Source organism: Ambystoma mexicanum, chromosome 4p, assembly GCF_040938575.1.
Source record: "Ambystoma mexicanum isolate Mex_15411 chromosome 4p, UKY_AmexF1_1, whole genome shotgun sequence".
NCBI lineage: Eukaryota > Metazoa > Chordata > Amphibia > Caudata > Ambystomatidae > Ambystoma > Ambystoma mexicanum.
Window position 1 is genome coordinate 104,674,757 of NC_090927.1, and position 23,639 is coordinate 104,698,395.

At 47.2% G+C, this 23,639-nt stretch overlaps 1 protein-coding gene across 2 annotated transcripts in view; it reads left to right on the top strand.

Annotated features, from left to right (window-relative positions):
- ZNF513 (zinc finger protein 513) overlaps window positions 1–23,639 on the top strand; it is a 253,222-nt gene that overhangs the window by 44,426 nt on the left and 185,157 nt on the right. For both annotated transcript variants that reach the window (XM_069605477.1, XM_069605476.1), the window contains exon 2: window positions 11,942–12,070. Coding sequence is in view for 1 of the 2 variants with exons in the window: in XM_069605476.1 (XP_069461577.1) it covers window positions 11,942–12,070 (129 nt within the window). In the remaining variant the exon portion in view is untranslated. The remainder of the gene's footprint in view (window positions 1–11,941; window positions 12,071–23,639) is intronic.

Sequence of the window (23,639 nt, forward strand, 5' to 3'; positions counted from 1 at the left end):
CTGCTGCTGCATGATCTGGAGCATGGACTCCTGCCGGGCCTCGACCCTTGTCAGGCGGGTCTCGAATGATGTGACGTCCACAGGACTGCAGGTTGCTGGCAGGGTGGAGGAGGGCAGAGTGGAGGAGGGCAGAGTGGAGGAGGGCAGAGTCGTGCCTTGCAGGGTGGTGGTAGGCGGCTGCGTGGAGCCATCCTCCGGGGCACTGTCCTCGAACAGCGCAGTGTCTGATTCACCGAGGTCTGAATCATGCAGGCACGGATTGTGGAGGCACTCAGACTGTGCTAGCAGTTGGGGGCTGGCAATTGGGCTTGGGGTGGGTGTGCCAGGCATCATGTCTGATTCCTCTTCCACCTCTGTGGACACAACGTCCTTGGTGGCTTGCGGCAGGGCTACCACTGTTGTGGTTTTTGGTTGTTGGTCAGTGGGTGCAGGTGTTCCCTGCAGGGTTGGTGCCTTGCGTGGCATGCTGGCTTTGGCAGATGACTTCTCCTTGGACGGTTGTGTTGGGGTGTCCCTGGACCCCTTTTGTGCACTGGATGTGCTCGCACCCCTGTCCACTGGTCTACCTTCGTCGTCAGTGCCTGGGGGATAGAAGAGATGCGGGTCATCAGTGATGTGGTCAATTGGCGGCTGTGATGTATTGTGGTGGGATGTGTCCATGCATTCAGCCATCATTTCATTTCTGGTTTGTTGCTTTGGGTGTACTGAGGGGGTATGTGGGGGATCAATGCATGGCTGGTGGTGTAGCATTAGTTTGGTCTCTGTGTGGTGGGTGCATGGGCATGGTTGGGTCATGTGGCACCTCTGTTGGGATTGGGGTCGTCACTCTGCGTCCATGTGGTGCGGGAAGTGACTATGATTGATCTATGGGTATGTTGATGCATCGCCTTGCCCACTCTAACTTCCCCATCAGTTGGGCCACATCATGTGTCGTGATACGTGGTTGCGATGGTACACTCACCTTCCTCTGTGGTGATTGCCGCCCCAACCTCCTGATCTCCGATCCCCTCAATGCTTTCGGTGTTGATGAAGCGACTTGCCGTCTCCTCCCATGGCATCAATTGGACTGGGGAGTGTGGCCTACCGCCTGTCGCCCTTGCGGCTCTCCGATTTTCGGACAGGGTCCTCTGGACACGGAGGCGGAGGTCGTCCCACCGCTTCCGGCAGTCGCGCACACTCCTTGGGGCGCACCCCACTGCTGTCACCCTCTGCGCTAACTCGAGCCAGACCTCTTTTTTGCGGGTTTGGGCCGCATGCTTGAGGTCTGTGCAGCGTATTACGTCCGCATGCTCTTCCAGTGTGTTGGCGAGCATGGTGAGCTCAGCGTCCGAGAACCGCTGCTTCCTCTTCCTCTGGGTGGATTTCCTGCTGGCCTTGGACATGGTGATGCTCTCCTGACACACGACGACACGGGAGGAGTGTTGGTTGTGGAGGATTGCAATGGATTGTGTTTTTAAAGATGGCCGCCGGCCCATTTCCCGTTCCTGTGCGATGACGTAATTTCCGGGTCCATTTTTTGCGAACACGGTAATACCACGCCGGTATTACCGTGCCGGTATTTACGGGTTAGTGTGAGGCGGTAGCGCAATGGGCGGGCCCCGCGATGCCGGTATAGGGGGCTTGGAGGCCCTTTACCGGCATGGCGGTATTGCCACTACCGGCATGGGGGAACGCGCATGCTCGCGCACTCGTAGTCACCCGCTATTGGCGGGTTCATACGTGCACGGACCCGCTCATTCCGGCATGCCAGTAATGAACACGGTTTTACCGGCAAACTCGTAATGAGGCCCATTGTGTTTTCCCGACCAGTAGTTCCTTACCATAATAGGAGTCCTTGTTCGCGAGAGGGGAATCACTGCCAGTGAGGTCCCACTTGCCTAGGCCCCTGGGGAGGGTCTTGCTGAGCTGGCTCACCTCCATATCCTCAAAGGGGGTGGCTCCCCGCTGGGGAAAAGGGATGAATAGTCCAATTCGTCAATACGTTTAGGGGTGCATTCAGATAGGAGGGTGTCAAGTGGTAGTGTTCGTTTAACAAATCCTGCCAGAAAGGGAAGCATGGACATTAGAAGTCTTTCAAATGCAGACAGCACATGCTGAAAGAATTTGCCCGGACCCCTTTCTTTGCATTGTTAACCTGCTCTTGATCCCTCTCTCTTTCTCGCAAACTGCTGGAAAGAGCTTCAAGAGTGTTTTAGTAGCGTGGGGCACTATAACTTCAACCATAGACAGCTTGGGTAGAACTGGCCTATGCAGTACATCAACCGGCCACACAGACATTCTCTGTTGCCGCAGAGTGCCACAGCAAGCAAGGTTTATTTGGAAAATAATGCACAATCATAGATGTCTACAGTGGTTCTACCCTTTGTACACCCTATGGTATGCTTCTCTAACCACATCCGAGCCCTTCCTCATTAGTCCCCTTACCCAACTTTCCCTAATGTCCAGCTAATGCAATGACTGTGCACTGCAGGTCCATGGAGTACCTGATGTGATATTCTGAACAATCCTAACGGGGTAGTCGCCTACTGTTGTGAAGGGTGGGGTTCCGTTCCAGTGTAGTCTTCCCCTGCTAGCAGCGGTGGGGTTCACTGACCAATGACGTCATGGCGATCCTCCGCTTCTCTCCAACACATTCTAGAGAGTGGAAACGGCTGTTCAGGCTTTTCCCCTAAGCACAGCTCCCGGAACTAAATCGTGAGGGAGTGAGAACACTTGCTGCACTCTTTCAAGGAGCATGATCTTAACTGCGCCCTATCTAGAAACGCTGTGTGTGAGAGACACACTCGGAGCTCCTTGGGTAATGCTTAACTAGGATGAGAGGGGTACTTTCAGGAAGTGAATTGGGAGGGGAGCCAGAAGTGCTTATTGCTCTTTACTGACCTTCATGCCCAGAAGATCGGGAGAACTGTTTGTCGACAAGGGTACAGATGTCTCATTCATCAGAACAGTTTGATTTGATTTACTTCTAATACTTGATCTTGCGCAAACGATCACAGTGCCCATTGCAACCAGGGTGGTATGTTCATCACTAATGCTAGCCTCGCTGTATGTATCCCTTGCAAATAGTGTTGTTGAATGGCAAGATGGATTCCCATTCCTGCGTGAGTTCAAGACACAGATAACATTTTGTGACCCTTTGGCATCACTCTTCTTTGACTGGTGACTTTGTAACCTTTCCAACTCTCACTGCTGCAAGTGAACGGCACCAGAAAGAGGTGAATTAACTTTCCCAAGTTCCTTATGACCACATCCTCTGGCTCTGCGTCTGGAGAAAAAACAGTACTACTCCAAGATCAATTCTCTGGGCCTTTTCCATCCATCTCGGGCATCTGAAACCTGGCCAGAGCCACATGTGCCCTGAAGCCAGTTGTCCAAAGCTTCAACATCTATCTACTGTGACGAATCAAGGGAATTCATTCCTTCTCCCAAAGCCTGCTCCACAATACCCTCCCTTAGGGTAGAGGCAAGTGGGACCTCACCGGGAGAGACTCCCTCTTCAGTGACAAGGGATTCTTTCCAGTAATTAACTCCCTAAAGTTACACCGACTGTGGCCTACATTGGAGGTTTGAAAATACCTGAAACTATGAAGTGCCAAGACTGGGAGGAAGAAACACCCAATAGATATCATTATCTTATGGAAAAAGTACATGTCCATTTAAATCAGTATATACAATCCTCCGTGACAAGTTAGTAGGAGAATGTGCACTCAGAGAGATGAGAGAGGCACGCATACGCAAGCCTGGGAAGGTCCAAAGCGGCATAACACCTGGAGGAGATGAAAACCAGGAAGTTCGCGAGTTTCAAATTTACCTGATATTGTAGCACAAGGGATGCCAGCGATACGGCAAACCAGAAGAACGAGATTCTGATAGGGCAGAAACTAGGAGAAGGTGGTGGTGAGACCACAAGGGAGAATCCGTGGTTGACCGTGAGTCCACAAACCATCATCGCCGATACCACTGGCAAAAGAGGGTCACAGGTTGTCCGGTTGCCTAGCAAAGCACTGGAACACTGTGAAGAAGCAAGAGATTACGAAGACATAGATGCCAAAGAGAAGGCATCAACGGTTTGGGACCAGAGTGAAGATACTCACAGAATAGGGCTACCAAAGGCATTCTCCTTCAAGAATGAAGGTAACTGGGAGAACAGGAAGCATAAGCGGAGGCCCAAGGGGAATCATTAAACCATGCACGCGACTCTTCTCAGTATAAAACAGAGTTGACCTGGAAACAAATGTACTACAAATATTTTAATTTAAATGAAAGAAGCATTGAAAAGCTGAATGAGAGAGAAGACCAGTGGATAATAATGCAACGGGAGAAGGGAAAAGTAACCAGATTTGTACAAGACCGATATAATACCAAAGAGAAAGAAAGATACGAATCGGGGTTTAGAAGAACTAGGCAATTTAGCTACAAACAAGGTCAAGTAGAGCAAAAGCAAGGGAGCTGTAATCGTCCAGGATGGAAAGCCCACAAGAGCAACAATACCTTCCCAGGACCTGTGAATAATAATACCGTGGGAGAAGGGGGAAAATGTGGAAAATTATGAATAAATAATTGTAGGCACTTTGCAAAATGAGTGAACACTAGTTCTCTAATCAGTTGGTCTGTGCACACGACCATAGAAGGCTTGCCTAGCAGTAAGAAAACACCCCATGCTTCGCACATACACATTTATTCTTGGAATATGCCATGAGTGGAAATAACCTACTGTATGGGAGGATTGGTCCAAGAGACCCCCCTCCCCTGCAGCCTCTCCCCCCTGTGAAGTCCATGGCTCGTCAGGGGTTCCTCCTGCCACCAGGGCCCAGGTGGCGGGTGGACCACTGGCTGAAGACATTGACCAAACATGCTGTATTTAGCTAGGCCCTGGAAACCATTTTGTGAAATCAAAATGGTTTGAGCCCTGTGCACCACAGCACGGCCCCCACCCCTGGAGAGTCTCTCTTGTCCCTGCGGCCGCAGCTCCCTGGCAGATCCGCTGAGAGCCCGTTCCCACGAACAGACGGACATGAGTTAGTGCTAGATGCAGACACTGTAACATTTCAACTTCAGCAGTGTATCACTGTTCCCAGTATGACCCGGCCAGCAGGGCCGGGGTGGAAAAGAACTGTAAAATGGTCCCCTGACAAAAGCAGAGCCCCCAAATACTAATAAGCAAACTACCTGTGATGAAACTCTTCTCTCCATGACCTTTCTGACTAAAACATGTAACCTCCATGAAGATGGCAGAATGTGTGCTTATATGGCATTCGGGTTCAAGTACCCACATCCCCGTAGCTATGCGCAAATGGTAAAAGTGTCCCGGGGTTTTCATGTTATATGTTTCGCCGAGAAGACTGCACCCCAAAGGTCCCATGCCATAACTGAACTAATGCTGCTAGAGTGCAAAGGAAGACAAATACAACCCTATTGGGAGCTCATGTAAATGGTGCACGAAAATGCACAGTATGTATGTTCAAGCTCACCATGTGTCACTGCCATCAGTCTTATTAGCCGGTTGTTCCTGCGTGCTCCACCAACCTTACTACTACCTCGCTTACCGCGTATGTATAGAAATGTAACAAAATGTTGTGGTTGTTAAATACTTAACATATAGGTAACGCATTTGAAATGGCCATGTAAAAGGCACTAACAATGTTGAAAACATAAGCTTTGAAAAGACTCAATGAGTATTGTATATTATATGAATGTTTATGCCTCTTCCACTTAAATCTGCAACACACGAGGAAAATCGCTTTGTGGGCATATGCAAGGCCATTTCCCCCTTCCTCCACATTGAAGCCTGCCAGACGAAAAAGCAGAGGCCTGTGCTGCTCTGCTCCACCTCCCCCAATTCGGCTGGAACCGCTTCAAACATTCACATTCCCCCGCAGCACCCAGGGCCGCGGCCTGCCACCTGAATTATTTACAACCCAGCAGTAAACCCCGGCAATAAACGCAGGCCCGAAGGCGCCCTTTTTTAGGCTCCACGACCCACCGGCTCACCCTGGGTTAATGGCCCCTGTAAAATTAGGACACCCAATATTATAGCAACACTACAGGAACACATTCATAATGACTTCTAACGGGACATGTTAACTCGGACAGCTCGTCCCTTGCCTTGAGACCCAACCTCGCGACCTATGATACCCGGTCAACAGGACGATGGTAACCATGTATTGATGTATCACCAAAAGACCCCACTCTAGGTGCATTCCTCCTGTGTTGCATTAACCTGTAGAATAACCTATTGGAAGATTTACTGGGGAAGATAATATTGCAATATTGAATGAATGTGGTGTGCGTGGCCTTAGGGCAGAAAGCCAGGAAAGACGTTCATCACTGACACTGGTCACGGCTGGCACAACCACACCGTCCAGATTAACCCAGCTGACCGGCCCGGCCCGCCCACGAGGGTAACCAGTGACGTCCACCAACCACGGCAAACCACATCACAGCGGCACCTATAGTTAGTCGTCGCCACCCAATCCCCACGAACTTGTGCCCCCTATAGTATGTAGGTTCTTATGACGTTTTTTGTAAATATATACGCCTGTCTTTGCTATTGTTAGACAGAGCGCTCTCGGAGTTTGCAGAGTCCTTTGCATGCCCTATTCTGAATGATAAACTCCCATTTAAGCTCACCCGCACTTTGTCTTAGCCTTATTCCCATCTTGGGAGAGTCCATTATTGTCTCTCATTGTGGGGAGGATCGTGCTATCTGGGGGACGCTCGCCTTCACTACGTAGCAGCTGCACTAATAGTACCCTGAGACCCTGACTCTGTGTTCCTATTTAGGTAGTGATTTGAAGAAATGTAATACCAAATGTATAAAAGCGGTTTGTTTCCAGAATAGAGTTTATTCTGAGGTAGAGGAATGGACAAAGCATTTGCTGTCATTATGCTCTCCGTTTAAACGCATTCTGAAAGAATGAACCTTTGACTGCCAAACAGCGCTGTGCCGCTATCCCATCTCTTTGCGTGTGTCCACAAGTAGGCATTATGAATGGATTATTTCCCACAAAATTTAGCCCTATATGGTGTGCAAGACGAATACAGTACCAAAAGGAAGAAAGATACGAGCCATGATTTAGAGGAACTAGGGGACAGAGCCACAATACAGGTCAAGTAAACCAAAAGCAAGTGACCTGTAATAATCTAGGGGGGGAAAGCCCACAAGAGCAATAATACTTTCGAAGGATATGCTGAGAGTAACAGCCAAGAACATAGTCTATAAGATATCCGCAAAGGGGAACCTCAAAGAGCGAGAACTCAATAGCCCTTTTGAAGAATTAACGAGATTGATACAGGAAGTCACAAGACTATTTATGGATTGCATATTGAAGAGAAACATAGAGACTGGAACCAGAACTACCCTCAGGAGAAGGGAGTAATTCTCCGTATTTAAATTAGCTTTCGTAGTCGTAGGGTCAGCTAGGGTAGTTTTGCACAGCAAACTTCTTTATTTGGACATTCACAACTGACAACCACCCATAGTGAGGGAAAGTTATGCCTTACAGTTTTACTTTAATAAAATATAGTACATCATATCCTCAGAGGATCTGTGTCCTTCTGACTCGCCACACTACCTTCCAACTTCCCTTTACTGTGTAGTGGATTTATTGGTTGCACATCCAGGTGTTGGAAGTGGCTGCTTTGTTCAATGTAGTGTATTGAGCAGGGACGCATTCTATAGGATGTCCCCCAACACATATTGAGTACAGCCATCATTGTGGACTATGTAGTCCACGGAGGCCGAACCAGATTTGTGGGCCATAGTGGTGTGATTTTCGTCCATTGGAAAGTTGAGATTGGCCACAGAAGGTACAGTGGAAGATGAAAATGTTCTTGAATTTGGCTGTTTGAAAGACAGTAGATTAGCCCTGAAAACCGAGATCTTGCAGTCTCTGCAATCAATGCAGCTAAAGAGTCATGCGCTGTGTTCTGCATGTGTTTTAGACAGTGAAAATATTTGTGTGACGTTTAGTATAGGCTGATGAAGTGCTTACTCGGCGGCATATCATGGCACTGGTGATGGCAACCTTGTGAGGAAAGGATTGGGCTGGTTCTACGACTTTTAGTGGAAATCTAGTTCCTAACTGCAGAGTTCAGTTAGTGTGTAAGTATAGGTTGTGATCTAGCATGAAGCAAATATCGCAAGCAATGTCTCCTGGTTTAGTGACTGTTCCCAATACTGAAGTCCATAGTGGAGTGTTCCACATTTGGGTAAGCTGTTCTGGATGATCATCTGTTTTTGCTGGATTCATTTTTAGCAAATTTGTCATCATCCGCTCACTGATGGATAGAAAACAAGGGCTGGGAGTGGTAGTTGAACAATGTCAGTTCTTGTTAGTCTTGGCATCATTTGTGTTTCTTTGGCATGTATGTGGCAGTTCAGTTCATATAAAATCATGGCATATGCTAAAGGGTGAATTAAGTTGTGGGGAGAGCAGTACCATGAACAATCTCACAAGTGGTTGAGACTGCCTCAGGGGTGACTGGAGGAAGTCAAATGGCTTCAGTGCAGTCATTTAGGAATGAGGACAAGTTCATACCAAACCTTTTAGTCCAGCACTGCAATGGAATGGCAGTAGTTGAATAAGGTGCTGCACTCTGATTTGAAGTGCAGCAGGTGGGCATGACCGAACCACAGTACGGGCCGCAACTTTTTCTGAAGTATGCAAGAGATTATTGCAAAGCGATGGAAGTTTAGATTTTGTTAGTCTGTTATGGCATAAAACAAGACTAAAGCCAAGGATGGGGAAAGAGTTGTTAAGTTTCTGATTCCTACAACAGTTTTGTCGGAGGTCACGTTTTCATTGCTTGAGTTCTTCAGCTGTGGGTCTGGACCAGGTGAGAATGCCACTTGTACAGTTTGGATTTGAAATTTGATCACAATACTAAGTTTGTGTCGTGCTTATTTGGTCTTTCCAATTGTCTCTTATATGAATCAACACGTGAATCCGTTTACTGTGGCAGAATTATTTCAGCGAAAGAAGCTATGAAGTGTACGCCTAAACACACACATGTGGAGAGCATTATTCATATATTTGAGTGCAAGGTATGATGAGTCCGCTGGGATTGCAGTTGCACATTGCTTAGGGGAAAGCCTTTGAGACTAGAGGTTCCAGGTGCATGTGATTATTCTGAATGCCTATATGGCATTGTATGCTGTTTCAATACTTTGTGGTATGCAGATTTCCTTGCAACGCAACACTGACCCTTGTTTGTGAAAGTTAAATAAGATGTGACAAAAAAGTCACTTTTTTCATCTGTGCAGGTGTTCACTTTTCTTCAGTGTTTGGTATCATTTTCCAGTGGGCAGAGTGTGGGAACAGCTCACATGCACTGTTCGGAAGGACCTCAAACATGAATGTAATGTTTTCTGTAAAAAATGCTTTGTCGGTTCACTGGGCAGCATGAATATGAATCCTGTTAGCATCCAATGTCTTGTTCATCATAATCTACCCACTGTACTATGACCATTTTCCTGATTGAAAAAAAGGGAAAGAGCACTTGCTCGTATTAGTAGTTTTGCAGTTTGATAACTGTTATAGCTTTACATTCCGTGCTGTGTAGCTGTTGAATCCAGAACTGGATCCGGAAGACTATGACAATTATCGCCCTATTGCGGGTCTTCCCTGGCCAGGCAACATTTTGGAGAAAGTAGTGACTAAACAGTTACAGGACTTTGTTGAAGATCACTGCCTACTCCATCCTTTACAGTCTGGCTTCCGTCCATTACATGGGACAGAGACTGCACTTACGGCGGTCTGGGATGACATGTTGCAGGCAGGAGATGCTGGGAGACTCTCCCTGCTTGTGATGCTTGATCTCTCGGCCGCATTTGATAAGGTGGATCCTTGTATTTTGCTAGATCGCCTAAAAAATCTGATCAATGTGGGTCCTTGGGCACTTCAATGGTTTACATCTTTTCTTACCGACCGTCAGCAAAGTGTTCAAGTGCGGGGATTTCTTTCAGAAATACGCTCTTAGTGCTGTGGTGTGCCACAGGGATCGTCTCTCTCAACTTTTGTTTAATATTTATCTTCGTGCCTTGATGAATATTCTGGAAAAATATCATCTCAGGTTTCATTCCTATGCTGATGATACTCAGCTGTACATCAGGCTTGATGATGTAGAGGATGCTCTTGCCTTGGTTACTAGATGCCTAGACGAGATAGGTACCTGGATGGAGGAAAATTGGCTGCAATTGAACCCCAAAAAAAACAGAGGTGATCTTGTTTGGGCCTAAACATCTCCTTGAAGGAGGAAAATGCCCCCCTCCTCCTCAGTTTTTGGGAGCTAGCCTTAAATATTCTACCAAGGTAAAGAATCTGGGCTGCATTTGGCAGAGTGACCTGGGATGTAATGCCCAGGTATCAGCCAAGGTGCAGTCCGTATTCTATAATATTTGCCTTCTGCGCCAAGCTCTACCCTATGTGCCTAAAATAGATAGTGTGGTAGTGGTGGGGGCACTGGTCGATTCAAACCTTGATTACTGTAATGATATGATATGCTATGGTATTTATAACGCGCCTATACACAAGTGTTTCAAGACTTCTGACTTCTGACTGGCTGGAGCACTGAGTAATCAAATCCATCGTCTCCAGAAAGCACAAAATGCCGGAGTCAGACTGGTGTTTGGTCTATCTAAAAATAATCATATCAAATTTAAGACCGGTTGCCTGGTTTATCGATGCTTGCATGACATGGCACCAGCATATTTAATAAACAAACTGAAACGATACCAACCCACTCGTACTCTTAGGTCGGAGGACCAACTCCTCCTTGTAATTCCTGGGATGAAGTACAGGTCTAGAGGAGATCAGTGTTTTTCAGTGACCGGACCCAGATTGTGGAACAGTCTGCCACTATATCTGAGACAAGCTCCCTGATGACCTCCAGAGCAGGTCTCAAAAATCATCTCTTTAAATAAACTTGTGATTTTGGATTACTTTTTGTCTATATGGTATTGTCTTACCCAGTAGGTTCTCCTGGCCTTCTGAGCTTTGTTTTGTTCCATCTGCGCCAGGATACGATTAGGTTTGTTGTGTGCGTGTTTACAAGTGTTTAAAAATTCAATCTAAAAGTGTCTCTTGTGGTCCATAAAAGTTTAGCATGTCGGTGTCCACCATGGCTTTGTCTGTGTAGCGAGACCCTTCCGACTTTGATCTGAACTCCACACACATTGCCACGCACACCAGATCCATATTACGATTATCCATGCTTATAACAGCTTCACTGAGACACTGCGACTGTGGCTGAAAACAGCCCACATCTGTAAGAAACGTTTTGTGCAAAGTCCTTTTAAAATCTTGGTTTGATGCCTAGTGCCAAGCTATTAAGAAGTAGTTGCAAATTTAGGAGGTTTTGTTTGAAATCAAATTGAATATTGGGACGTTGCTAGCAGAAGAGGAGTATAGGCCACAGATTACATTAAGAAGAAATCACCAACCCATTAGGTATGATTGGACTTGGAGGAGATTTGAAGGCCTTTTGGACAAATGGTCTGTTGATTAATGCCAATAAATCCTGTCACCATAAGCTATTTACATTTTGTAACTCTCCACCCCCAGCACAATGTTTCATCCATCTCCCCTTTGCCTAGGTTTCTAAAGTTCTTTCGGGTTTAGGTATTTGCACACTAGCTACAATAAAAAGTGATAATCAAATTGATGTATACATAGAGCTCTCCAAGAAGTTAGGAATTTTCGACTAGAGAGGCAGAAATACTTCATAGAGTTCATCCCCGAGGTTAACATGTTGTAACCAGAGTTCCATTTAAAGCCACAGGGACCAATGACAGTGTGGAAATGGTTCCCTTTAAATCAAATTGCCTTCCACACAGTGAGAGTGTTGAATACTGATAACGTAACCCACCCATAGAATGCATGCTTCTAGGAATAGGTTTGACCTCCCCCACATTGACTTATTGACCTTTTGTCTGTTACAGTGGAATCGGAGGATGGCCTAGAAGTGAGCACAGGAGGCCTTATATTGGAGAGCGACCTGTTGCTGGGACAAGACTTGGAATTTGAAGACAGCAGCGACAGGATACTGGCATTTGAGAAAGACTCAGAAGGTTTGTAAGACGCTCTTTGTGAGTTTTACCATTACATTTGCACTCCTATGCACTCTCTGAACAAATTCTTTTTTTGTACAGCTTTTAGCAAGGAGGATGTTGGTCTCCGTATGTGTTAATTGATTCTGTGTATTAAGTTATTCAAAGATTTGATCATCTAAGCTTTATCACTCATCTAGTCAAAATTAAATGAATTAAGTTTCTTATCGAATTGTCCTAAACTGGAGACACATCCTCCCAACAATAGGTGGCTTTGCATTGAGTAGGAATCCCCTCCCACCAAAAGAGTATGCTTGAAGAACATACCTAGTGAACACACAGATCTCCACGACATGGCAGGCAAGTCAACGCTTGGTGGGTAGGCAACATAAACAGTTGAATATCAGAAATGCACATTTTCCATTTTCATGAGTTCCTAAACAATGAGCCAATGTTTTGATTTTTCTACATGACAAATTCCCCTAGCCCCTTCTTGCACCGAACTGACCTCCCCTTCGTTACCCTCCCCCACCCCCTTTGTTACTTTCTGTACTTCCCATACCATACCAACCATATCTGAATATTATTGGTATGGAAATTCGAAAAAAAGCTTTCCACATTTTCTTTCAAATGCATGATTGCAATCCACATACAACAATGATGCAACATAATTTGCTGCATAAGCGGAACTCGGTATCACCAATCAATATGTCCCCGAGGAAGCCCAAATAGTTGGGTTTTGTGAAAATGTTTTGAGATGCCATATGCAAATGTATATTTATTTTAATTGTAAGTGTGATATTTTGCAGAACACAATTAAAGGATATGTGTAAATATTGCATGTTGATTTTCACAGACAGGTGATTTTAGTTACGGTGAAATGGCAGAACTATTAAAAATTGATCACTGGAGAAATTAAAAGAAAAGAAAAAAGTTTACTGCACAAAGATATAGGTTCATTGAACAACATAGATTTTGATGTAGGACAACTGGGACTCCGGGCATTATTTTGTTTATATGTTACTAGTATTCCTGATGGAACCCTAATGTCCCCCTAAAAAAGGCTCTGTCCCATATGCTTTGTGTATTTAGTATTTGCTCGATTTCTAGGATTTATCAACATGTACAAACCCACTCAAGTGAATAGTTGTATTTAATATCCTTCTCGTAATTCATTATTTACCTGTGCTTTAATATTTTGTGATGAAGGGAAACATTTTTTTCCTTAACATTTAAATATGCTTTTGATGAAAATGTGTTGCAATGGGCCCTGTGGCCACAATCGGTGCTATTGTGTAGTGAATTCTACAGCATTCCTCTCACAGCTTAATCTGTGTTTTGTTTTTCATCAAATGTAACAGCAGCGAATTGCCAAAAACAAGGGATTGCTATGATTTAGCATAAGCAGCATTTACATGCAAATTGATTGCACGCCCGAGTATTCAGAGGCGATAGCCTGCCCGAGGTCAGAAGATGGCAGAACCCAGGTTTACACAATGTTCCCCAAACTGACAAGGGCAGATCACTGCAGGGACCACTTGTTCCAAGTAACAATGACATACAGTTGCTGGATCCCATCCCAACATATGGGGAGCACTGTATGATCCAGGAAATACAGCCTCCAAGGGCCTAGGTCTCAGACCTGTGTGCTACCTGTAGGTGGTAAAAGTGATAGTCACAGAGCCTGCCACCTCCCAATCCATGCCCTTTCGGAGGATGATGGCCTACAAGACGCTGAAAGTATGGTAAAGTACCTTTGCCTGACCTCAGAGAACTAGTCTCCGTTTGTATATGCCCTTAGGGGAAGGTGGACACAACCCCAATGAGGTCACGGTTATGTCCGATCCGTCAACTGTAGGGTTAAAGCAGGAAGATTCAGACCTTTCGTTATCCTCTTCATGGGATCCCATATACCTCTGGTATTCCCTGCAGAAGTTACTTCTTCGAGATAGATATCATGACTAGACATGCTGTAGAAAAGGCACAAGCACTGCAGGTCCCATATGCCAGCAGGGATCCCTGCTGAGATATGGCGAACAGACACAAAACTCGGAGCCATGATAAAGAGTAATGTGAAGTGTGATCCAACACTGTGGGCTCTGATATGCTGCAAACATTCCCCTCTGACTCTTATAAAATTGACTAAACCATAGACTGCTCAGAGAATAATAAATTACTTACATCTCAGTACTGTTTTTTTCTGATGGCTGTTCCACCTACGGATTTCTAATCTATGATATTCATATCCCAGCACAGCTGATCTTCTGAAACATTTCCATCACCAAGGGGCGTACCTCTGCTCTGTTTTATGCCTTGATGTGGCCCGTGCCCAACACGACTCCTGGGCCAGTATATATCGAGTTGCTGGGCCCGTGACCTCAGTTCCAACCTTTTTTCCTAGCACTGACACTGAAGGATTGCAGAACCAAAGGAATCCATGGGAGGAAAACCAAAAAAGTAGGTTTAACAGAACACCTGATGCTCACCTGCCTCGGGAAAGTGATGGCAACCAAGAAAATCACATTAAGGGTGAGCAACCTAAGAGAACACGAATGCAGGGGCTCAACCAGACAATCCTCGCAAACATTGCATAACAGAGGCAATTGTGAAGGAGCCTTGTCCAGGGGTCCTGTTAAAATACTAAGAATAGGAATAAGGGGTGGGCCTGCTGTTCCTGTTTTCTGACGGTACTATCGGGCGGCCCAATTGAGTGTGCTGAAACAATGTCTTTCGTAGGACGATAGTAAACTTTGGGTTTCCATGAATAGAGCAGTTGTGGGGGCTCCCTTGGATTAAGTTTTATGGTTAGCCAAGGAGGATCGCCCTCCTAGTATGCGGGCATCGCAGATCACTGCACTTGTGGCAGAGGTCTGGGATGATGTGATAAAACGGGGACCTATCTCAGTGATTCCGGGCCCATTCACACCACTGTTTGAGAACCCCAGTTCACGCCAGGCATGGAGGCCGGAGTCTTCAGGAAATGGAAAAAGGCGGATGTTTAAGGCTCAAAGATTTGATGCATGGCCAGGAAGTCAAAAAATTGTAGCAGTGTAAACAGTCCTTTGGATTTACAGAAGAAGAGAGGCTCCGCTGTTACCAGCTGTGACACTGGGCTATACATCCTCCAACCCCCGATAGATCAGCAGCCTGCAGACAACTCGCCGCATTTGAAAAATACATCACGTCTCATTCAGGGGATACACATCTCATTTTAGGATTCTACGCACTTATCTGAAGGCGCTATTCGGGAGAAGTGGACCTATATGGGCAAGTGGGAGAGAACTTTAGACAGACAAATATCAGAGGAGGAATGGGAGGTTTTATTAAGGGAGATATGGTATGAAACTCCACCCAATGGCACTATACTCCCGAGAGGCTTAGATCCATGTTACCCGGAGGTATCCTCAGATTGCTGGTGAGGATGTAGGGGACAGGGGAACTGGGTGCACATTTAGTAGTCCTGCCCAGCTCTGAAACCATTTTGGGAACAAGTGTGCAGGACAATGAAGGAAGTGGTGGTGGGGGGGGGACCACCCATGAGGATAAGGGAATGTCTTTTGGGACTTTGGACGAAGGAAACTGCACCACAGGGAAGGGCACACTCTAAGGCATGTATGGTTTTGGTATTAGAGGCATTACTAGTGACTGACAGGAATTGGAAGAAAAATGCTACCCCTACCCATCATGAATGGCTAAACAAGATCTGGCATATTGGCTATGAAATGGGTCACTTATAACATACAGGGAGATCATCAAACGTTCAGGGTAGACTGGGGCTTACTGTTGGGATACCTAAAGGATGATTACCGAATTCAATTGTGTCCGCAGAACATTTGGATTTTAGACATTACCTAATGCTTTCAAGTAACTACTGAAGCTAAGGACTTGATTGTACAACTTATATGTCGAAAGGGTAGCAGCTCAGGGGGGATTGGTAGTTGTGTGCGGGGGTGTGGGGGGGGGGGAACGGATGGAGGTAGGGGCTGGGGTAAATTTTGTTATGATGCAAAATGGCAATAAAAAAAAGAAATGAGATAGCGGCCAGGTACCTCTTCACAGTGCTGATCTGCAGATTGAGGTTTGGGTGGGGGACCTGCCTCGCCGACTGGGAGAACAGATCCACTCTCTTCAGGAGGTGCAAAGGAGGGCATGTTCTCCAAGCCCAGTCCAGAGCAATCAATATTAACGGGGACCGGAACAGGCTCTGTGACGAATCTGGACAATTTGTACCTTCTCCCCATAGGGGAGCTACCCCCTTTGAGGCTCGGGAGGTGGCCCTGCTCAGCAAGACCCTCCCTAGGGGTCTGAGCAAGTGGGACCTCACTGGCAGTGACTGCCTTCTTGGGGACAAGGACTCACATTCTGATAAGGAACTCCCAGTCGAAAACACACTTTCTGCCTATATGGAGGCTGGAAAGACTTTGGTAACTCCTGTTACACCCATAACCAACAAAGGCCCTTCTTTCACTCTATTAGCTTCAGGTAATGTTGAACATCCTCTGAATGCCATAGTCAAAGATGACGGACACAATTATTTTTGTTCTGATGACTTGCATAAGGACAGCGAATGGGGGACAGACTCCTACTGAGGGAGGAAAGTCCTCGCTGCGCAGATGCCAGCCTCCCTGGAGGTGACATCCTGGAAGGGCAGAGCCACGCTGAGCCGCAGAGCCATATCAGTGACGTGGAGGAAGCTAGACCCGCTAGCTGAAGGCTGAAAGGCAGGCAATCTGAGTAAGCAAGTGGCTGCAGACAGGAGGGAACAGAAACAGAAAGAGAACCGTCTTCCCTGGTGGCGCGACCACTAGAGAGCAGTGGTGGGCTTGGTGCCCAGCAACCGATACCTAGACCAGGAGAAGGAACAGAGCCCGGGTCCTCGAACTCCACACGGCAAGTGCCTTTTCCAACGAGACGAGAACCAAGATGGAAGCGGATGCTCCCAAAAGGAAGATGCCAGTGAGCGCTACGAACTTGGGCTTTCAAGAGTGCCGGCATAGATAACAGTTTGAGAGTCTGAGAGAACGGGACGGTCGCCCTACCCAGGTAAAACTGAGTGAAAGGCATACAAACACTATATATCAAGGCTGGAATGTAAGAGAATGATTCTAAGTGATCCGACCATGGCTTATTTTGTGCGGCCGGAATGTTCGCATGAGAAAGGTGCGAACTACCAAAAGTTTGCACCTTTCTCATGCGAACACACTTACATACTACAGGGGCTGCATACTGTAAAGTATAGTGAGAGGGGTGTTGCGGGGGACACCCCTGCAGCCCCCGTTGTTTTGATTTTTTCTATTTTATTTAATTTTTTTGCGGGTGTGCTGCAGGGGTGTCCCCCGCAACACCCCGCTCAATATGCCACCCCCGCAGTCTTTTTTTGTTTTTTTTGTTGTTTTTTTTTAGTTTTACTTACCTGCAATGCTACCACCAAAGGTTCAAACTTTTGGTGTTCGAACCTTTGGTGGTAGCATTTTTCGGTCGTTTTGCACGGTCAGGCCTTTTTTTCAGTCCGATCGTACAAAACCAAGAGAACTGAACAGGCACACACCAGATGTTTATTTATTGGACTGAGACCCAATACACCTTCCAAAGAGACACAGGATATTGGGGACTCCCTTTGAATTGAGTTTAAGGATCCTGGAGGGATTGACACTGGCAAAAACTCTGAGAAAAGTAAAGTAATAAGTCTCCTTTTCCAAGGGGGAACAGAAAGCAACACAGAAGCAACACAGAGGATATTTTTTCTTTTTAACCAACGAATCCTATAAGAAGATTGTGAAATGTGACAATACATTTCAAAGGAACTTTGAGACTGAGAACAACGCTTTTATGAGGCCATGCGGAATCCCATTCTGAGGCTGTTGTACAAGCCTCCCTTTTTCCTTTTAGTTAGATTTTCTAAAGTGGTAGGGCCAGTTGGTTACCTAGGATTTTGACTTCCGACCATTTAATTTAGACTTCATCGAGCACCCTTTGTTTTTGTTTTAGAAGGTGGGAACATCCCTCATAGTGATAGGGTCAGTTAGGCATTTTCCTTTTTATTTAAATAAATAACCTTGAGCCATGACCCACTGTAGTGCGAGTCCTTCTTCTGGTTCGCCACAGCTCAATCTCCAGAGAACTAGCGGAATGACAGTCATCGGCGAAAACTCATAGTGGAGGCTGAACGTCTAATTGACCATCAAAGTCTTCCCAGAGCTCCCTGCCAAGGACATTCTCTGTAGCAGAACAACTCTCACTTCCTATTCACGCTGGAAGCAAAGAGGTTCACTTGAGAATCTCCTTCAGATTTTAAGTTGTAGGTGGCCGTAAAATCTGTCTCCTCAAGCATCTGCGGGGACTTTCTCCTTTTTGGCAAGGTGAGCCGCTGTCGGACACGTCCTCCAGAGCCCAAAACCATAGCTGCATTGCTTCTCTGCACAGCAACAAGGAATCCCACCACCTCGTTTATTGAGGTAGCGCATGGTTACAGTGTTGTCCATCAGGATCAACACATACTTGCCCTGTAGCGAGGGAAGGAAAGCAATCCGTGCCTGCCTGATTACCCTCAACTTCTGTAAGTTGTGTTCCTGAAATTTTGAGGTAGACCAGTCCTCTTACTGTCATATCGTCAGGGGAACCTTTCAAGGATGCATCAATGACCACTGTTATCGTAGGCCAGAGTTACCAAAACAACATGCCCTTCAACAGGTTGTTTTGCCAGGCCACCATGCAAGTTGTAGAAACTCACACCGGCAGAAGATCTGACCATACCACTGAAATTAAGTTCACTGGCTGCAGAGAAGCCGCTGAAGTGATCTTATGCACAATGAGGCCCCCAGGACCACCTGATTGAAGAAAACCTTGAAACCCCACAAATGCAGGAAGGCCGAGGCAGGAACTCAACCCAGTGTTTGCAGAATGTGTACCACCCGAGAGATGTTCATCACTCAGTCCTCGAGTGTGTGTGTGCGTGCTCTGCCCCTTGATAAATCAGAGGGACTGGGACAGTGAAACCTCAAACCTTTTGAGGTTCAGTGAAAAGCCCAAGCTATGGGACAAGCTGCATGTACGGAACAAATGTGCTGATGTCTAGTATAAGGAGCGCGATCGGCAGAGACGATTGACCAGGTGGGAAAATGCATGAATGCTCTCCCTCCTGAGGCACTGGGAAATTCTCCCTTTCACTGGCTGGAGGGGCAATACTGCTTCTGAGTACCTCTGCCTCTACCCCTATGGAAACTGCAATCTTGTTGTCTACATGGGGCAGCCTGACCTCTCCCACGAGAGGCATAGGTGGTGGAGGGTTGGAACCCAAGGCCTCTGCTGGATGGTACTCACAGTTGTTGAACGGCCATGCCCAAAGACTTGCCTATCATCTAAGAGGATTGCAACATCTGCAAATATTTGTCAGCTTTTGCTCCAAATAGGTTATTCCCATCAAAAGACATATATACAGGGGTGTAATTTGCACATCCTGTGCAAACCGGATTGTTCTTATCCCGGAGTATCTTCTGACAGCCAAGCCAGTGCCTATTGCACGCCTCACGCAGCTGAATCTATATCATCACTGTGTAGCCCGTAACTGCGCTGATGAAAATGTCGACGCCAATTATGGTGCAGCGCAGTGATCAGAGAGATCACTTTTCTCCCTGCAATACTCCAACCCCCACCCCACTTAACGTTACCGTGGCGCATTTCTGTGTGCGCCGCCGACTCCTTTGTACCTGTGCGGCGTCAGTTCCTCTCACTTACGTGAGGTGATGCTGATGCTGCAGGGTCCTTTAAAAAAAAGTCTTCTTTTTCCTGTCCCTTGCAGCCCCCGCTTTACTTGGGCACAGTAATGGGTGTCGGCATACTCTAAAATGCCAACAGCGCAGTGAAAGCGCTGTCAGCATTTTAAAGTCGCAGTTTTGGTATGTTTCCACGCAGTCAGCTGTGTCCAGTACCGATTGGAAGATTTGGCGAGAAGCCTCCCTGCCTTTATAGACTAAGTTTTCAAAGCCCACTTCACTTCTGAGAGGTGTTTGGTTGCACCACTCACCACAGTCAAAAGGCCAAAAGAAAATTTGGTTAGGGCACAGGCGGCATTAATCTCTCTGAGGGCAAAACTGCCTGAGGTGAAAACGACCTTTTCCCATGTGTCCAATTTCGTGCTTTCTCTGTCCGGAGGCATGCAAGGGAAAGAGGGCATCTAGGGGGAGGCATGAATGGAAACAAAAGGTGGTTTGAGGGGGCCAGGCAATGTTTTCGTGCCAGCTCCCTATCTTAATTCAGACAGGCTTCTCCCAGACCTCTAGCCCTGGGGCCTCCACTGCCACATTGAAAGACAGCAATGTTTCTTTTCTGGGAAAGTGTCCAGGCCACAGGACTTCCTGGAGATCTGGGCCGACTGCCAATAAATCCTCTCCTTCACTATAGAACTCCTCTGGAGAATCCATCTCCTCTGTATGATACAGGGATTCCATTCCGACCCATCAACATAACATGTCTCGTAGGAAGAGAAGCATAATCGAGGGGCACTGTGGCGCCAATGTAGAGGATTATACTGTGTCAACATCCGAAAGCGCTGGGCAGGGTCTTCGCCCACAGGAGTCAGGCCCATAAATGCTCAGTCATGGACTCCAAAGTGGTCCCTACTGGTCATCTTAGCTGTAGTGGACACCAAAGGCACTGGTAGCGGCACAGAGGTCTTGGCACAGAGGTCTTGGCAAAGATGTTGAGCATCTTCAGCCTAGAGGCCTTCCATTGCTCCAGTTTGGAAGATTGAATTGGAAATGGCAACTATTGCCACGTCCCCAGGTAGTCCTTGGATCAGTGCCTCTTCTACTTGAAGTGATGCCTGGAGGAACTTCTCTTTACGAACCAGGTCCTATGATCAACACTCGGCACAGTGCGACCTCTAACAAGATCGCTTGGATTTGCCATTTTCCTTGTGGAAAAAGGTACAAAGTGTTGCCGACCCCTACATGTATTCCTATTGGAAAGATTAGCATATGAGCCTGACACTTTAATAGTTTGGCTTCAGGAACCTCTTTGTTTAAATTGTTACAGATTGCTTCATTAATTTCCCATCTCAAAGAGATGGTTCAAGGTAGAGGGCAAAATTGAAGGTTGCAAGCTACTACCAAGCCATGAAAATGTCCCTCGCCACCTCAATTCTTTTTGTTCAAACAACTTTTATTTGAGTTAACATGTGAGTACAGAAACAGGCTCATCTCTAATCATAGTACAGTGAGGATACGCTTGGGGAGTGCCCCCCTGGGATGGCAGGTGTGGTGAATAGCAGTACATTGCAAATATAAATTGGTTGTGTTCGGCATCAGTCGGCCCCCGCCTCCCTACTTTGATCTAGAAGCACCAACATCCGTATCAAGACGGTAACAGTACGTGTGGGTAGCCCCAAAATGGTTGCGATGGTCCGGTGGTTCCAAATGCCCACCCCAGGGTTCCCGGGGGCAGGGCGGAATCACAAAGGAGAAACATTTTATAACAGTGGGGGCTTAGCGGCCATTGCAGGATATCTTTCGGTCAATGAATGGGGCCCACACTGAGACATACCTTGGGTAACACCCTTCGTATAATGCTGTGATCTTGTCCACCACCAGTATGTCCCATGCCTTAACCCACCACATCTGGGCCACTGGCCCCTCCAGTGTTTTCCAGGTGCGGGCAATAACCAGTTTTGCTGCCAGCAGGAGATGTCCAATTAGGGATGTCGTTGAACCAGTAAGGGCTAACATCCCACCCCCCCGTCTCTCCCAGAATCACTACACGTGGGTCCATAGGGAGAGATAGCCCTGTGATCTCCTTTATTCTGGCCAAAACCTCCTTCCAGTGAACACCCACCTTGGGGCAGGACCAGACCATATGTAGTAGGGAACCTACTGCTACACAACCCCGCCAGCAGTTAGCAGGATAACCCCTGTCCATGTGATGCAGCTTCTCCGGAGTGAGGTACCACCTGTAACAAAACTTATAGGTGCATTCCCTATCAGTAACACAACGGGAGGACTTGAGCATCCGACCCCATATTCTCAGCCATGCCTCATCCTCTATGGGGCTCCCCAAGTCTTCCTCCCAATTAGCCATGTATGGCAAACTCACCACCGGCTCTTCCGTGTCTAGAGGTTTGTATAACCTTGAGGTTCGACCCCTCCTAGTACCCTCCCGCAGCTCAGTTCAAGAGCAGAGAGAGCCCTACCAGCCCCGGACATTGTGTTAGGGTTGGAGGCCCAGTGCCTCAGCTGCATATATCTGATGCGCTCTGATTCATGTAGGTTAAAGGTAAGCTTGCACTCCTCGAATGACAGTGGCCTGTTGTCCTTATAGAGCTGTTCAAGCACTCCACCCTCCTGCTTCAGATGTCCCCCCTCTATTTAGGGCAACCGCGATAGATCGACTGCTGATTTGGCCTACTCAATTGCTCCCCATTTTGGCGTGGAGGCAGACTCAGCCCAGGTGAAGGCGTGCGAGAGCTGCGCTGCACAATTATAGCGAAACACATCCATGAACACCCAGTCCCCCCACACTTGCTGGCTTTAGTAAGACCCTCCTAGATATTCTAGCACGCGTATATCCCCATATAAAGCCGAAGATCTTCCCCTGGAGTGAGCAAAGATCTGAGTCTGGGACCCGCACCGCCACCGCCAAGCACAGGTAGAGCAAACGTGGGATCAGATTCATCTTGCCTGCAGCAATGCGGCCAAATCAAATCCCCACCCAGCTCTGGAAAACAATGGGGGAAAGCTGGTGCGATATACCTCTGTTAGCCTACTAGGGATGCGAAACCCCAGGTATGGGATAGAATCCACTGTATAGGAGCCAGGACTTCTATGGCTGCCCTCTCCTGGGGCCTGAGGGCCATGTCTAACCTGTGTGACTTGTCGTAATTCACCTTAAAGCCACAGGCCCGACCAAACCTGTCTAGATCCTCTAATACTGCCGCCAACGATGAGGCTCAGGGTAAGGATGATATCATCTGCGTAAAGGGATACTTTATAGTCTGCACCCTCACGCCCTCACTAGTCCCCTTAGACCTAATGCGGTTAGCTAGTGGCTCTATGCATAAAGCAAATAACAGGGATAGCGGGCACCCTTGCCTCATGCCCCTAGAGATGAACAGCTTGGACGAAAGAACCCTTCAACCGAAGGTGTGTGGATTGTTGCTGGTAGATTGCCATAACCCAGCAAATAAATCCTCGGCCGAACCCAAAGCTCTCTTGGACCCCCCTCACGTAACCCCAGTCCACCCTGTCGAATGCCTTCTGAGCATCCAGCGTGATGATCCCCAGATCCAAGCCCGACCTCCTCCCCACCTCCAATAGTCCCAGCAAGCGTTTGACATTATCCTGCGGCCCCCGCCTTGCAATGAAACCTGTCTGGCCCCCATCTATGAGCCCGGGCAAAACCCCCATCATTCGACGGCACAATATTTTAGGGAAATGTTTTGAGTCCATATTAGTAAGTGTGATAGGACGATACGAGTCAGAGGGATGCGTCTTTCCCTGGTTGGGGATCAAGACGGTCGTCGAGGTTACCATGGACGGGGAAACCCTTTTGAGGGGCCTGAATGAGTTGAACAGCCTCACAAGCGGAGGGACCAAGACAC